The following is a 15,420-nucleotide window of genomic DNA, read 5'->3' as shown; positions in this document are numbered from 1 at the left end:
TAACTTTTGTACACTCGAATTCAAATTTAAATTATATAAAACTATATAAGTGAGATTTTGTTATTATGTATTTAAATCAAAATATATTGATTATTATTATGTGTATTTAATTATTTTGTTAAAAATTTAAAAAAATCAAATATTTCGGGCTCAACCTGAACCCCAAAACCTCAAACCTTAATCCGATAATTATCTGGTCAACTCGGGTCGGGTTCAATTTTGATACCTTTAAAACTGCACAATAAATAATAAAATAAATAATATTTTCTTTAAGAGTTTTTTTTTAAAAAAAAACAATTGTAGGTTGAAAATAAAGATATTTTTAAAAAAATTTTGATATACTTACTTAATTTAATAGGATGTGTAACCCTCTATGTAAACCCTCTATGTAAAATTTTATGTACATATAACATTATCCCTAGTATTAATATATAGAGCCGGTACTTTGTATTAATTACAAGGCCAGTTGCAACCATAAAATTCCTTCTTCAGGGTCCAATTAACATTAACGTCCATCAATTGACATACTAACAAAACCTTTTTAAATTACTTCAAGATTAATATGAATAATATCTCTACACTCTATTTTGCACTCTAAATGCATCATATATATATTCACTCCTCCCAAAGATCGCATCATAATAAGTTAGTGTTTGAGAGAGCTTCTTAGAAATATTTTTCAGCTTTTCCATTAACAAAAATCTGAAATTTTATAAAATTTTATTAACGAAAAGCTTAGAAGTGTTTCCTACAAGCTCTTTCAAATACTAATTAATTGCCCTCATTTATTTGAGAGGGTGAAGTTTTAAATATTGGACGCTTATTAAAATCTCTCATTCCAAATTGTTGTTCCTAACAAAGCCATAGACGTGGGCTGTAGGCATCGAATTAACTGCTGAAAGAATTTTTAACTTCGAGAATAAAATAATGGGAGAAGTTATATTTTGATCCTGCAATTTGCAATTTTATCAGTTTCAGTCCCGTTAAAAAATTAATTAAACTTTTTTTTCTAGTAACTTGTGTTTTACCACATTTTTTTTATTATATTACGGTGAATTTTTATATTTTGTTGTGTAACTTGTGTTTTTTTTTTCCTTCATTTTTTGTACTATTTTGACAGAACCCATCATGATTTTCGATCAAAAATCGAAACAAAAACGAAAAAAAATATACACAAGTTAACAAAAGTCACAAAATTAAAAATGAAAATTCATGGTAAAAGTACAAAAAAAAATGCAAATTACAAAACTAAAATAACAAATTCATCTTTAAGAGGCCTGAAAAAAGAATAAGTGCAAATTACATGCTGAAAAACTTGGTATTCTCTTAATTGTATTGGGTTTTTTTATTGTTTACCGTACATTCCATATTTTTTTTGCAATTTAATGTGGTTGCGGAGAGATTCTGTTTCTACGGTATCACGCTATGGGAAGAGGCGTGATAATAACGAAGTAGCGCCTTCAAAGAAGGCGTGATAAAAATAATATTTTTTGAAGTCATACCATTTAAGATAGCGTGACTTCAATAGTTGTCATTCTTTATGATTTAAGTATTAATATATTACCGATATTATCAAATTTATTGTTATTACTATTTCATTTTGAACAATTGTTATTATTATTTTTGGTGAAGTTGTTTTTGTGGATATATTTTATTTGTGTATTACAAAATTTATTGTTCTAATTATTATATATTTTATTATAGTTATATTATTTAATTGAATACAAGTATTATTCCATAAATTTTTAATTTGCATTATTATTTTGTTTGTAATGAAAGTAGTATTTTAAAAAAAAAACATTATCAAATATATTATTATTGTTATTTTATGCAAGTAGTATGAGAAAATTTCCGTTATAAATATATTATTGAAATTAAAATAATAATTATTTTTTGGAAAGGTAAAGCGAGCTATGGTATTATTCCAAACTCAAATACAAGTTCTATCAACCAAAAAGAAAAATTTTTATGTTTTCAAACCATCGGGAAAGTGGAAAAAATAGCAAAAAAAAGCCATAGAATGTGCCACCGCATTTGTCTTTCTCCGAATATGAGTTAACTTGGTTCCTCGACACTGATCCAATATATTTTTTATTTCTCTTTTTATTATCTAATTAACCATTATTATATATTTTTATTTTTTAAAACAATTAGTGCATAAAAAATTCATTATCAAATATATTATTGTTGTGGACTTATTTTGTATAATTATTGTCAAAGTTATTATTATAATAATTATATTATTATTATTCCTAATTTATTTAATGCAAATATATATTAAACAGTAAAAATTGTTGTTAATGAATGCTCACTATATTTATTTAAATATTTAATCATTAGACAACAATGTTTTTATAATATATTATTCTAATATATATATATATATAATAAAATTTTAGTTAAGGTATAACACTAAGAAATAAGTGTATATAACATAAGCGAAGTGTATATTAATCCCTCAAAATTCATGATCAAATATTATATTATTATTATTAAATAAAATATATTATCATTGTTATTATGTTTATTTATTTATATTTATGTTTTGACCAAATTTTTTACAAATTAAAGTCACGCCACTCAAGTGGCGTGATTTGAAGTTTTTTTCTTAAAAAATATTTTTGAGTCACGTCATTTGTGATTTGAAGTTTGCAGGGCAAAAAATAATAATAATTGAGTCACGCTTTTTTGGAAGGCGTGATTGCAATTAAATCACGCCTCTTTCCATTACGTGTTACGCTAAAAATGAAATATCCTCACAAATACTTTAAACAAGAAAAAAAATACGGTTGTACGGTAAACTATGAAAAAACCCGTATTCAGAGACCGGTTGAACAAACATAGTACAATTCTATCTGACTCCTCACAAACAAAGAGATTAAAGAACTCCTAGGTAGGATCTCACAGGAAGAATTGGTGATATAAATCTGATGTTATTTTTAATTTAATAGACAGACCTTTGAACAAAAAAATTATATTACTCATCATTTAAAATATTAGATAGAATCTAGATATGTGTTTTTCTCTCTCCTCCCTCTTTTCCTCCTTCTTCCACGCATTTTTTCTTTCCTCTTTCTTTTTCTTCTTCATATTTCTGCATTTTTTCTTACCATTATTCTGCGCATTTTTTTCAGTTTTTGTTGAATATTTTTAAGCGAAATCGTGAATAGACAAATCATCATTGATTTTCAGTTCATATGAATTTATTTCTAATTCATATGCACTGATTTTCAAAATTTTTTTTTGTTAACATATATTGATTTTCGACTAGTTTCGACCGATTTTCAATTTATATCGACTAATTTCGATCGAGTATGTTGAGTTTGAATGATTTTGAAGAAATATCGACACCATCTTATATCAAACTCTTTTGAAAAAATCTCGACTGGTGCTGACTGTTGACGCCTTTTTATTGCTTGTGGACTGGTCTGGGCTGCCTTATAATTGTTTTGACTAGTTTTAAAAAAATCTCGACAGGCTTCGATTGCTTTTCATTGTTTGTGGACTGGTCTCGACTGCCTTATAATTATATATACATATTTTTAAAACATTAGTGGTGTAATGATCAAAGCTCATATCTACTCAGGTGAGCAAGGTTCAAAACCCAGAGAGAAGAGATATTAAGATGATTGTTATTTTTTTCAAAAAAAAAAATATCCATCCAAACTACCTTTAAATTGAGATTATTTGACTGAATTAAAAAGCCAAGAATCTTTTCTACTGAATTAAAAACAAGACCAGAACTATATTTCTAATTGCCTCATACACCTAGCCCCTAGGGCCGATAAATCAGTATATTAGAGCCTTCCAACACTTCCAAACTACTATTACTCTGCATAATCGTACATATAACTAGGCAGGCGTGTATGCAAACTCCACTCGAGTAAACATCTCATGAACGAAATTGCTCGAAGTGGGTACGATAAAACATTAACAAGACACTCTCTCGCATCTGACATGCTAGCCGCATTGTACTCCTATTGTGTGTATAATGTTATATATAGATATAATGTTCTGTGTCTATATAATATATATTTATTTTTTAAATAAAAGTATTTCATTTAATGTGATATTTTTTTGTTACAATTGATAATTTTGTTGAGATTTTTTAGAAAAGAAATATTAAGAGTAAAAATAGATTAGTGACTTTTGGCACGCACTGCATGTCTTTTTTTTTAATAATTTGATTTGTATTCAAATAACATGTAATATCATGATTATAAATATAGCGAACAATCGTACCGCAATTTAAAATGATCATATTTTAAAAGATTATATCGTAATTTAAAAATTAATAAGAATGATTATTGCTCAAAGGAGTATATCTCAATCATAAAAATTAACAAGAATTTAAACTGTAATTTGAAATAATGTAATTAATTAAACAAAGTAAAAAAGAAAAAGGAGCTAAACCAAAATTTAAAATAATGAATTTTTTATATTATTATTATTATTAAATCAAAAAAAGGAAAAACAAAAACAAAAACAAAAACAAAAACAAAAACAAAAACAAAAAGCCATAGCACCAAATTTCTCTATATTCTGCCTACAACTTGATATTAGTAGTTGATAGCTTGATACTAGATACAGAATCTTTTGTGGCAAGGGCCATAACAAGGAAACGTGACAAGTGCAAAATGTTTTCGCATGCAGCTAGCACACATCAATAACCCCATAACCACCCTTCACTGGCACTCAAATTAATGTTATCAAACATGAACCTGTTAACCGCTCGTATTTTAAGTTTTTAACATAAAAACGGAAATTTTGAAAACCACTAGTAGATCTTTGCGGCCCAAATTGACATGAAAAGTTCAATGAAGCAAGGAACCAAAATAAACCAGAAAGGTTATGTAGGGAAAGGTTGTATGACTTTTAGGATATGATTGCATTGAAAAAGAATAAGATAATAATGAAATCAACCTTGAAATGAAATGAAATTGAGAATAGAATAGTTGTTATATTCTATTCTAAATATTGTAACCAATTGAAATGAAAAAAAAATGAAAAAAAAATAGAATGAAATTATTTTTAATAATAAGATCATATTTTAGCTACATATTAAAAAAAAAATTATTCATACGTTTTTTTATTATTATTACCAGCAAATCACGCACGCAATAATTCGCGTGCACAAATTTTTCACGTAATTAAATTTTTCTTAAAAATGTCTAAGAATTTTTTGAAGAAAATATTTATGATATTGATTATAATTAACAAATCATTTTAGTATTTAAATTTACTGAAATAAGTTTATTGTAACAAATTTTATTGAATGAAATAAATAAGGGTATTTTTGTCCACTAACTAAATTAAGTATAGATTATTATTATCATGTATTGATTATTATAAAATTATCATTGTTTAACTAATCTAAATTTATATTTTTATAATAATTATTTTATTATAATAATAAGATATCATTATCGTATTATTTTTTTTATCTTCATAACAAATAAATTTTTTAAAAATAATATTAAATAATAATATTTTATAATTAATAAATATTATTAATACTTTTATAAATAAAATAATAAATAAAATAATAATAATAATAAATAAATCATAATACTAAATGAACAAATTACATCCACACCTCCTATGAGTAATCAAAAAATCAAAAAACATCATAGGTATGTTAGATCCTATGTTTTAAAAAATTTAGCATAAAAACCCTTTTCTGAGAGTATAAATGTACCCGAGTTTGTATAGCATAAGGGTAAAATATTCTAGGTTTTAAAAAATTAAAAATACATTAGCCTATTAATACTTCTTAAAAGATTTTATGTCTTTTAAACTTTTCACAAGGGAGAACAATGTAATTAACCCTACTAATAATTAATATTAAAAAATTATTATTATTATTAATATAATAATAAAACAATAATATAATTATTTTTATTTTATATACTATATTATAATATATTATTATAATTAGATAGGGTAATATTAATTTAAATTTTAAATTTTAAATAATCTAATCTAAATCTAATCTAAATATAAAAAAAATGTATATAAACATGAAAATGAGAAGTGAAAATAACCATACTGGATGGAATAGTTATTCCCATGTTAATGAAAATAGTCATTTCTATGGGAATGAACATTCTTATTCCAATGTCAAACCAAGTATGAGTATTAGAAAATGAGATGAGAACGATCATTTCATTCCCACCCCAAGTCTTCATTGGTTGCAACTGTTTTTACATTATATGCAATATATTTTCCTGAAAGGCAATCAGCTTGTAGATAAAAGTTAATCATTATTAAGGTTAAGGTAGTGTTTGAGAGAGCTTCTCACTTCTCGACTTTTCTTTAACAAAATTTTCAATTAAAAGTGATTCCTAAAAGCTCTCTCAAACACTACCTGCCTAACATTACACCACCTGCTTAAAAAACCCATCGAAGTTCGCCTTTATTCTAAAAACAGTTGGTAAAACCTGACCGAAATTAAGATTTCACCCACAACCACATTATGAGGCTTTATGTAGAACTAGTCACCCAACGCTGAGAACTGAGACAGACACCCGCCCATTGGGAGTACAATTCTTATGAAATGACACACATCTGTGTAACATGACAAAAATTCCACACGCCTTTTCAAACAAGCATCATTTACAAGTAACGGCTATTCTCATGAAATGAGAATACTCCGATAATACTACCTGTCTAGGACCAAAATAACCTTTCGTTCAAGTAACAGCAGTTTGCAAACCTAGCATATTCATTTTTATATCTTGTCCTAGAAGAAACTAATCAACACTTCGAAAGTTGGAGAGGACAAGCCTTTGTTCAACCTCCAAACGTGTTGATGAGTTCATACTCACTGAAAGCTACAAATATCTTCACAAAATTACGTGTTTTCATCATTTGGCTTCCAGTGCACATGAAAAATTAAATACAAGTTAAACCATCTGATTCATTCAACTTCTTTGATTCCAAAATTAACTTAATGCTGCTTGCGCTGTGGTACCACATTAATTTTGGTCTACATCAGTACTTCACTATTTGCTTCTCTCCCGCAAACGAACACCGCGGAAAAGATAAGCAAATTTTTACGTGTCTAACATCAAAGAGAATAATATTGATACAAGAGGAGGGAGCAACAACGTATGCGCAGAGATATTAAAAAAGTAAAAAAAAAAAAAAAAAAAATACAAACATAAGTATGAATTTTTAAGGCGCAAATCACCATGGTTATATAAATTCTTTAAATCTTTTCCCAACTTACAAATGATAGCATTTTATTAACAAATTAACTATATTTGTATTTATAATATAAAAAATTGCCAATTAGTGGAATGATGAAACTTGGAATTTTGCATTCCACCGATCACAAGTTCCAATTATATGATGACTTGCATCAAGAAATAAATTGTACGATTCAGTATAACTAGATTAACTCAGGAATGGCAAAACTTATTATTCGTTTTTCAAAATTCACAAATTTGTTGCTTTGGTATCACTAAATGACAGCCACCAATTTGAAAAGACCCACCCTACAACTGAGCCAGTTCAGCAGCTCAGAGAAACAGAGAGTAACCTCATTCATTGTATGCTCCTAAACAAGTTCAATTATTATTAAATATTAAGCTACTGTTTGATGTGGTTGATAAGATAAGTATGAATTGTTTAACCAACAACCATTCGATACACCAAACACCATATAATAAGTAATTACAAACAAAAAATTTTATCTATCAATTTTTTATCACTCATATTACACATCGATATCCTTTAATAATCCTATCTCACGAATCACGCGGTGCCTAAAAGTTCCAATAGTCTATAAACCATTGATAAATAAATGTTTTGACTTAGAAATAAGTGATAAGTACTCCTATGGCACACTATATATGGCCAAAAGATAGCAGAGATCACAAAAGGAAGACAACCATCAAAGGACTTGCACAAACATGAGCACCTTAGTGTGTAACCACGCAAACTTCTAAGATCAAACATTTGACGCAGGACAATACACAAAATACAGGAGGTACTTACCAGAGCTGTGGACGCACACGTGAGCTCAATTCTATCAAGAAAAAAAATGCATGTCACGACCAATTGTTACAATATCATTTGACAATGAATGCTCGAGAAAATAAAGTTAACAAAGAATGTGGTTTACTCACCAGAGTTTCACACTTTAAACAGCATCTGAACATCTCCTAGTCCAGGGCATAGAATCCTCCAGAACAACCAAACCATGGATCAGATGCATAGCAACTCAAAAGAAACATACATACATATATAGTCATAGTTCTAAAAGCCAGCGCCAAACCATGCATCTAATATCCAGGGAGAAAACAATGGAGGAAAAAAATGAAACAAGTCATGTTAAAAATGTAGCCTATAGTCATTATAGGAGAATTAAGGACCAAAATAACTTTAATTATTCGGGACCCATATAAAAGAATTGACGAGGAAAAGCACCAAGGGAGATTATCCTCGATTCTATCTTATGCACGCTAACTGTGACTCAAAGAAGATCTGGACTAATCATCCAAATGCAGAATCATAAAATCATGACTGATGATTCAAGAAACCAAACGATAGTTACATGAAGCAGCTTCTGGAACCAACTGATGTATTGTAAAAGGTTCCACACACAAACTCCTAATTAACAAACCAAGGTACCTTCTCCAGAGTCTCTTTTTAGCATCTAAAATCACTGAATGGTTTCCTCATAGCACAGGTAGATTTCCTGAATGAAAGATTACATCAGAATCTCCAGGAACCAGAAAATCTACAGCAGGTTACAGAAATCAAATAACCAGTGAAATAATCCCGCGGAATTAATTATCATGGATTGAAAAAAAAATTAAAGAACAAAAAACCAACGCTTAAGCAGAATATCGGGGATGAGAATGGAATGTGGGGGATGAAATCTAAAATACATTTCCCAACTATGCCAGGAAATTCTGTAATGTATCATGACCATAGTAACAGAAAATGTGTCCACACGTATGAAAACAATAGTTCTACTATCTCTTCAACAAGGTAAATAACACCATTCTATTTAACCACAGGAATCATTTGCAGTACACGCAAGTAATATATATGTTAAAATATGATATCATTATGAACTTTCTTAATTGTCCCCAACAATAATTAGTACAAACACGCTGAGAAAAAAAACCTTTGGTGGGTTATCTTACAATAGACACCGTAAACAATCCAAGGAAAGAACTCCATGTTAGATGCATTTCCCAAGATCATCTCTAAGAACTTCTACCGTGCGCAGTGGAGGTCTCCTGAGTTCTTGCTCCCGCATAGAGAACAAAGACAAATAACGTCCAACCATTAGATAAATGATTAAGTGAGATCTCATGAAAATGTACAAGTATTGAATGCAACAGCAGTTCCGTAGTCAGAAGCAGCATCAGTGTTTCACTTGCCCGTGATGAAAGGATGGCTCAAGGCTTGAGATACACTCAACCTCTTGTCTGGATCCAACACAAAAATTTTTTCCATAAGGTCTTTAAAATTAGCTAACATTTTTGGATCCTCACCAGGAGATCCCAGAAGTAGTGTGCCAAAATCTTTTGGCTTCACATTTACCATTAGTCTCCTAATTCCCTACAACAACAGAGCAAAAGCTCAACCCAAGCGTCGGAATTCATAGTAATCAACTTGAGGCCAAACTTTCAACATCTATAGAAATTAAAGTAATATTAACTGCCTACCTACCTTCTTTGTGACAGGGTCCTCCTCTGTAGCAAGGAAATTTAAATCCTGGTCAAAATGTTGGTCAGCAAATGCTCCCTGCACAATGTAGCTAAAATCATAACCACTAATATCATAACCAAAAAATAGATGGAGCTAAACCAAGCAAACAGATTTCTTACCTTTCGAAGCATCTTTTTGGGAAATGGACCTTTAAGTTCCATGTGAAGACGAAGCATGTCGTTATTGGTAGAACCAGGAAATAAAACTTTCCCAGCGTAGAGCTCGAACAAACAGCAACCAACCGACCAGATGTCCATGGGGTGATCATAAGGCAGGCCCAAAACTACAGAAAAGGAAAGAAATAAGCTAATAGGACACAACCTTTCGGATACTGGAAAAAACAAATTGGAAAGAGAGAAGAAACCTACTTATCTCAGGTGCGCGATAAAAACGGCTGACAAGGTATGGGGTGATTTCATTTTTGCCAGCAAACATGGCATTTCCAAAGTCACATAGCTTCAATATATTTTTAGCTTCGTTCACCTAAGGAAGAAAATGCACAATATCAGGTATAGTAGAGAATGAACTCAGAAATAATCATGAGAACTGAAGAACGACCGGCATCATACCAACATGTTATCTGGCTTGATGTCACAATGAAGAACACTGCAGTTTTTCAGATGTTTCAGCGCAATGAATAGTTGCTTCGCATATGTCCTCACAGCAGTAAGCTTCAGACCAATATTACGACCAAATTTCTTAAGAACCTCACGTAAGTTCATATGCAGAGATTCAAAAACTAAACATAGATGATTTCGATACTTGAAGGTGGAAAGAAAGCGAACGCAGTGGCGCTTGTTCTCAGGGTCTGCTTTGACCAATTTCTTAAGAATGACCAACTCTTCCATACCTGCCTTATACCTACATGGCAACGCCTGAACTTAATTACAGTTAACAATCATTTATAGCTTTAAAAGAGATATTTGAATTTTACCCACATTGTTTCATTATTGCGGATGATCTTAATTGCTACTTCTTCAGGGTCACTGGATTTAGCTTTTAGATCCTTTGCTCGAACAACAGTAGAAAAAACTCCTCTCCCATGAGCAGCAATTATTTCATATCGTCCGTCAAGTATTTCTCCGAAACGGTAGCCTGAATGTTGGGGGGAAAAAGGAGTCTAGGTGAGTAACAAAAAAACACAATTTGAAAATAGGAATAAAATGACAGAAATGTAGATTTTTATCAAACTTAACATTCTCCGTTCTTCAGTTGATGGCACCATTAAGCTATGTTGCAACCTCAAAGAGCTAGAAACAGTGTATTGACACCTATGACTATACTACATGCTTTCGAGGAAGAGAAAGGAACAGATGGGCTCTTCGAGTCCAATTGAGCTATCAACATCAAAGAGGAAGCACATAGAAAACAGATTATCATATTGATGGTTAGACACATACCGTAGTACCCTTCTGCGTCATCCCAATTGTCATGAAGCTCACTTTTTTCAACAGCTACATTGTCTGTTTTTCCCTGATGAAGCATTTAGTTCACAAACAAAATTTGATTAATCGAATTGTTACACTCATTTAAAGTCGAGCACAAACAGGCATGTACGCAAAAACTTAACTGTTTAACCTTAAGGTGAAGGTAACTACCAGTATGAAAAGCTTAATTTTTAAAAACAAAACATGAACATTTCCTCCACGTTCTAGTGTAGAGATAGCTAATGGAAAGGCTGTGTTTTGGGAAAAGAGAAATGACAAAATGTCATTAACCCCCAGCGTAAGTTAAGAAGATGTGAAAGCAGTGGAGAAAAAGAAACCTCAAAGGCAGAGAACTATGATATATAAGGCAACAATGAATTCCTAGGATATTGAATTCAGTTTGTTCTGACAGGAAATTAAAAGGTAAAAAATAATCGCATCATATTTAATACCTACCGCTTTACGAACAACAGCAGGTGACTCTCCAAATATATCATCACAGAACATATCCGCCGACCTTTCACTCTGCACAGTTTTATAAATAATTTCAATCGTCTCCGCAGACCAAATCAGAACAGAAAGAAGAAATTAGGAGAAAAATCGTAAGATAGTATCAACCGACGATTTACCAATGCAGGGCGTGGGTGTGAGAATACAAACGTAGTGCATCAAAGGCAATTGAAGTCAGCTTACCTTAGGGGAACCATCACCTAGTCCACGAGTTCCAGTTCCAGTTCCAGTTCCAGTTCCAGCCGGCCTCTGAACATCTAAAAGACCATTTTGCAAAGGTGATTTCCCAACTGAAAAGTTTGACTCGGGGGCAAAAATTTCTGAGCCTTCCACCTGATTGTCCATACTATCTGCTGCAGCTTCTGTGGATTCCACTCGTTCAGAAGACTGTCCATCTTGCTTCTTAACTGGCCATACGAAGCAAGTATTAGCCAAGGAGGGGAAATCAAAATAACACAAGGAATATTCAGTGGGTCTATTTAGGAGCGAGATTCACTGATTGTTCCAATTACTTGCTTCTGCTTATCGGATATATGGTTTTTTATAAGAAAAAAATATACAGGTGTTTGTTTAGGAGTCGAATATAACAAGCGCATAAACAATTTGCATGGTGATTCTATTTTCCATTTCTACAAACACAGGTGCCCCACATAGGATGTACTTGCTTATTCTTTAAGAAGAAACAAATAAACACGAACACGTTCATGATGCTCCTAACAGGACCAATATCAATGAGAAGTTTAAATTATTCATCAAAATTATAAACAACAATAACAAGAAGCTTTTATTAGAGTACATGTTAAACCATAATATACAAATTTTAAAATTTAAAATTTGTTTAATTCTAAAATGATTACATTACAAATTTATTTACCCATTATATTTCTCCAAAACTTCCAAAACAAACCAAACAAGTGACAAGCCGTATAAGTAACACCATTATATCAAAGAGTAAGAATTCCCAGAGCACTTTATTACATGAAAGAGAACAAGTTCAACACTAAATTTTGTACTACGAAAACAACAGATGATTTTGAAGTATTCATACACGTAATGAGTACCGAAAAAATGACAGTCAGTATGAGCACGCAAGAACTTCCTAGAAGAGGCACAGCCTGTATCATCCAATTTCCTATAGTGATTAATGAATAAACTTCATTTAAAAATTAGCACATTCAAATATCCATTGCAGGTCGACCGGTTATGAATCAATGAAACAGGCAAAACTACTACTCAAATATCAAATCCATTAAGGTGAAGGAAATTATGACTTTCAAACAACCTGAAATTTCTACAATATAAGACACTTTTACCTGGTTCTTCAGAATTCTGCTCATTTTTCTGCGAGCGTTTATTTTTATGTTTTTCAAGGATAGCTTGCTTGCGCCTCCTACTTTCCTCAATCCTTTTAAGGTCATCTTCATCTTGTTCAGCAAGTTGCATCACAATCTTATCTTGATAATCCTCTTGTATATCCTCCTCCCTGATACCAACAACAAACAATCAGAGAACAGGAACTCTTCAAATTTTAATATTTGCTCAAGGACAACCGTAACGTACCTTTTAATATTCTCACCATTACTGTTGGTGCCGATGTTCTCCAAATCACTTTTCCTTGATCTCTCTTTGGAATGATCTTCAATATTCCTTCTATGCCTGGAATTATCATCCCTATCTCGGAAACTAACATCATCATCAAACATCCGGCGCCTTCTGGATCTATCACTCTCGTTATCCCTATCAACATCTCTGCTTCCAGGCCTGCCACCATCTCTATCTGTTCTACCTCGATCAGTATCCCTGTCCCTCCCCTCTCCCTTTCTCTCCCTCTCCCTCTCCCTCTCCCCATCCCTGTCCCTGCCCCTCTCCCTCTCCCTCTCCCTCTCCCTCTCCCTCTCCCTCTCCCTCTCCCTCTCCCTCTCCTTATCCATCCTAGCTCTATCGCGAAGTCTGGCCCTTTCCCTTTCTCTCTCCCATTCTCTCTCCTTCTCCCGTTCATTCTCTCTGATTCTATCCCTATCCTTAACCGAGTCCCTCTCCCTACTCCCCTTCCTGTGTTTGTCATGTGCATCTCTCTTATAAGACCTTTCTACTCCTTCCGAATATCTGCTAGAATGGTGTTTCATATCTTTCGACCTCATCCCATCCCTGCTACTACTATCACTATTGTTTCTGTCAGGGGCAATCACCCTTTCATCGCCAGGATTACTCCTGCGATTTACATCTGCAAGATAAGTGTCTTCCACAATTAAAGGCTCGCGCAAAATGCTTCGGGACCGAGACCTTTCCCTCGTTCTTACGGGCGACTTCGACAAGCTTCTAGGAGAACTCCCATTCAGATACTCTTCACGAGAGTGAAAGGATGAAACAACTCTGTGCCTTTTCTCAGATGACAAATTTTTCCTCTGATCACTTGGATAAACCACACAATCCAATTTTCTAGTCCTCTTACCATCAACGCTAAGAACCATATGCATATCTTCGTGATTTTTGTGTGAATAATGTCTGTTTGATCGATCATCCAAACTAGATGCTATGTCCTTATCCAGATCACCATTTACATTGTTGCTATCCTCGCCATCATTATCCAGTTTCCTTGAATTTTTCTCTACACTTTTCGCATTGTCTTTGCTAACTTCCTGTAAAGACGGATTATAAAACACTGTTAAAATAATGATGTCATCCATGTAACATAAACAATATATGCAGAACCTTCTAAACAAGGAACTAAGTTTAACCAATCAACTGAAAGACTGAACCGATGATCGTAGTAGACCAATGGATACATAAAATCTCAAGTTATACATATTCGAAAAAGTTCCAAAATAAATTTTTGATCTGATACTCTGTACATAAAATCTCACGTGAACTGAGGATAATAAAAAGTTACAGATTTGTTTGGGAAAGTGGTTATCACAAACAAACAAAGTGATTCGGCTAAAAAAAAATAAGTTTGCACAGCCCATGTATTTAATTAGATGTCGTGTTGTGCAAAAGTTCATTCACAAGGAACCTGTGATAGCCATAGGCGTGGAAATTTGAAGAGTATAACCTTTATCTCTGGATTTAAGACATTTACTTGAAGAGAATAAAAAATCCAAATTCCCATAACTCATGAAAGAATTTTTAAGAAATTATGACTGTTATTAAGGGGGGAGAATCAGTACACACCAGGTTAGAATCATTGTCCTGAAGATTGTTTATTTCTCCTGACTCCAAGTCGGAATCCAAATTCTTCTTCGACTTCTCAAACTCTCCATTGACATAAGGACCTAAGTCATCATCCTCCACAATCTCCCCTTCCTCCATTTCGTAATCTATCCCAGTAAATTGAAATCCGTTCGATACAACGACATCACCAACCGCACCGCTCTCGTCCTCACTATTTCCCAGTTTCCTATCTTCGACATCATCATTTTCAATTATTCCTACTTCCAGTTCATCACTCTGAACTTCCTTGTCGTTTTTCTTGCTCCTGTGGCGGTGGTGGCGATGGCGATGATGGCGGTGCTTGCGGCGCTTTGAATGCTCGTCGGTTTTGTCGGGGGAGGAGGACCGGTGGTGCTTGCGGCGTGTGGGTTCGGAATCGGTAGCCATTGGGTACAAAGGTAAGAAAATTGAAGTTGATATCGATTAAAGGTAGGGTTAGGGTTTCGACAAAATCAGTCGATTCGGTATTATCCAGGCACTCGCAACCAAGTACATAATGACGAGATAACGCAATTTCGACTACTTATGATATGATGATTAAATT

At 32.5% G+C, this 15,420-nt stretch overlaps 1 protein-coding gene across 7 annotated transcripts; it reads right to left on the bottom strand.

Annotated features, from left to right (window-relative positions):
• Window positions 1–5,958: 5,958 nt before the first annotated feature.
• On the bottom strand, window positions 5,959–15,377 carry LOC140877430 (uncharacterized). Of its 7 annotated transcripts, none has more exons than XR_012149353.1 (16): window positions 14,838–15,377; window positions 13,227–14,305; window positions 12,980–13,149; window positions 11,850–12,073; window positions 11,613–11,681; window positions 11,130–11,202; window positions 10,668–10,824; window positions 10,299–10,590; window positions 10,098–10,212; window positions 9,849–10,012; window positions 9,691–9,765; window positions 9,513–9,579; window positions 9,159–9,261; window positions 8,638–8,704; window positions 8,133–8,188; window positions 5,959–8,032 (listed from the first exon to the last, which is right to left on the bottom strand). XR_012149353.1 is itself a non-coding variant. In XM_073282659.1 (13 exons), exons 1-13 carry the CDS (start codon window positions 15,261–15,263, stop codon window positions 9,197–9,199), a joined length of 2,976 nt encoding a protein of 991 aa, XP_073138760.1. In that variant the 5' UTR covers window positions 15,264–15,377; the 3' UTR covers window positions 9,058–9,196. The 7 variants fall into 7 exon arrangements, 2 of the variants coding, with proteins under 2 accessions (XP_073138760.1, XP_073138132.1); XR_012149308.1 differs by having other exon boundaries at window positions 5,963–7,063; window positions 8,002–8,032; window positions 9,159–9,579; window positions 14,838–15,376; XR_012149310.1 differs by having other exon boundaries at window positions 5,963–7,011; window positions 8,002–8,032; window positions 9,159–9,579; window positions 14,838–15,376.
• Between the last annotated feature and the right edge of the window lie 43 nt (window positions 15,378–15,420).

Source organism: Henckelia pumila, chromosome 1, assembly GCF_033568475.1.
Source record: "Henckelia pumila isolate YLH828 chromosome 1, ASM3356847v2, whole genome shotgun sequence".
NCBI lineage: Eukaryota > Viridiplantae > Streptophyta > Magnoliopsida > Lamiales > Gesneriaceae > Henckelia > Henckelia pumila.
The sequence above is the reverse complement of the archived record's forward strand: the minus strand, read 5'-3'. Positions and strand labels throughout refer to the sequence as shown.

Coding starts and splice junctions, on each gene's coding strand:
- LOC140877430 (XM_073282031.1), bottom strand. CDS start 15,263: ATGGCTACCGATTCCGAACCCACACGCCGCAAGCACCACCGGTCCTCC. Junction 13,150..13,226: donor AATGGTGAGAATATTAAAAG/GTACGTTACGGT, acceptor TGTTGGTATCAG/GGAGGAGGATATACAAGAGG. Junction 12,074..12,979: donor GCAGAATTCTGAAGAACCAG/GTAAAAGTGTCT, acceptor TCGTATGGCCAG/TTAAGAAGCAAGATGGACAG.